This window comes from Lepisma saccharinum, chromosome 17, assembly GCF_977018435.1.
Source record: "Lepisma saccharinum chromosome 17, izLepSacc3.1, whole genome shotgun sequence".
In the NCBI taxonomy this organism is placed as follows: domain Eukaryota; kingdom Metazoa; phylum Arthropoda; class Insecta; order Zygentoma; family Lepismatidae; genus Lepisma; species Lepisma saccharinum.
The window spans coordinates 36,295,149-36,297,254 of NC_139245.1; the positions used below are offsets into that span (position 1 = coordinate 36,295,149).

General features: G+C 44.5%; 1 protein-coding gene across 1 annotated transcript; it reads right to left on the reverse strand.

Annotated features, from left to right (window-relative positions):
• Positions 1-251: 251 nt before the first annotated feature.
• Positions 252-1,776, reverse strand: LOC146001374 (G-protein coupled receptor dmsr-1-like). The gene has a single exon (XM_083138689.1). It carries the CDS (start codon positions 1,774-1,776, stop codon positions 559-561), a length of 1,218 nt encoding a protein of 405 aa, XP_082994815.1. The 3' UTR covers positions 252-558.
• Between the last annotated feature and the right edge of the window lie 330 nt (positions 1,777-2,106).

The window sequence follows — 2,106 nt, forward strand, 5'->3', positions numbered from 1 at the left end:
TCTTAGATGTGAACACCCGCTGTCACTTGTCGCCTGTTGCATGTAGCTTGTTAGGGCCTCCCCGATGGCGCAGTGGTAGCGTTGTTGCCTTGAAATCAAGGGGTCCCGGGTTCGATATCCGGTGGATGCACAAGTGGTTCGGATCCCACTTTAAACTGTAGGTCCAGTCCCGATTAGCCTTACTGTGTATAAAGTGGACTTAAAACAACAAATCAATCAATCAATCAAGCATGTAGCTTGTTGCCCATCGCTTGTCGCTTGTCACATGCATCCTGTCTTTTCGGACTGGAATTTTCCTAAGGAAGAATTCACCCCGAAGTGACAAGCGACAGGAGACACATGTCGCTTGGGAACGACCCAGCAGCAACCTTTTACGCCGTAGTGGAGTGACAGGCTGTACAAGCCTGCGTTCGATAGGTGAAATCCTTAAGCGACATATGTCGTCTGTCGCTTCGGTCTGAATTCTTCCTATATGGTATGCAGTACGGTATACTGATGGTGGATGTAGATTGTGTGTCTTATAATTCTCTTCATGGCAAGTGTACCAAAGGCGCGGATTTATACATAAGTACTTTGGACTTCGGTCTGGGAAGCCTGGGTCCATTTCGTCAGCACCCGCGGCTTGAACAGTTCCCCGAAAGTAGTTCTGAACTGACGGCTCATGCAGCAGTAGAGGATGAAGTTGATGGCGCTGTTGAGAAGCGCAAGGACATCCATGATTTCCCCTAGAACGTGATAGCATGTCCTGAAGAAGTCATGACCATGTATGCCGCTAAGGAGAGCTAGGATACCTTGCGGGAACTCTGTAACAAGAAACAAAAGAAGAACGGCAACCAGCATCTTCGTGGTTCTGTCCGTTCTCTTCTCATGCTTGCTCACCCTGCGATCGCCATTGGCTATGTTGCATTGTTTGTTGAGCTTCTGCTTCCTTTTGTTGGCCTTGCACAACGTCCTGATTAGCCAATAACTTATGATTGTTAGAATTAGGCACGGCAACAACTTGACAATAACGCTGTACACCCAGAAGTGTATTTTTTGGAAGGACTCATTGTTCTTCTTGGCGAAGTCACTTACGCCTATATGGTACAGGACCACTCCCTCGCCGTTCTTTGGAAAACAGCTATGGTTTATTTCGATCAACATATAGGAAGGAATGCACACGATTGGTGGTAGTATGTAAGAACAAGCCACAGCCACGTGGCATCGTTGCACGGAACATAATATATGACTCTTCTGCGGGTACCTTATGGCAAGATATCTCCATATGGCCAAAGCTAGGGTTAGGCATATGGAAATGGTATGAAGAACCTGAGTGAAGTGGGCATGGAACAGCAGGAATACCGCCAAACCGTAAGCAAAATAGTTATCGTCTTCCTTGCTTCTGAGTATATACATAATGCATGAGAACGGGATGTACTCTATCATAACCAGCATATCTGCAACGGCTAACCCAGTAAGGATCTTATTGATTGGCGAGATGTCGTTCCTAGTAAGGACAATGATGTTGAGGATGTTGGCTATGGTACCAAAGACGCAGACAAAGAGGCTAATGTATCCGTGGATATGCTTGTAGGCGTGTCCAATATCCGTCAGGCTATTGTTGCAATAATTTTGTGCTTGTTTAGAAGAGTAATTGTTGCCGTATCCGAAGAGAATTTCAATGTCCCTCATGGTCAGGTTGGTCTCTGAGAGACGCAGCACCTCTTTCGACAATGGTTCCAGAATGTTGTACAAGACGGATATGTTATCCGTTGGAAAATCCACTGGGCACTTCATGCTTATATCTTTTCTTAACCGTTCATGACAAGAAAACCTGCTTCAGAACGACTACCACCTCGGTACCTTTCAAATTGTTACATCCATAGAACCTTGAGAAGAATGATGACAAGGAAGCAAAGGGTCCTTATGCAATTTCAGGATCTGAGCTAGGATGAACCGTACATAGAAAGCACTATCATGTTTAAAAACTCTGAATTACATACCCCAACTCTACCCAAGATACAATGTATACACACATATTTATAAATCAGTTTGTTTCACTTCAATATTTCGGAATCATATTTCGGTACGATTGTATTTTAGCAATTTTAAGTCCATAGAAATCAA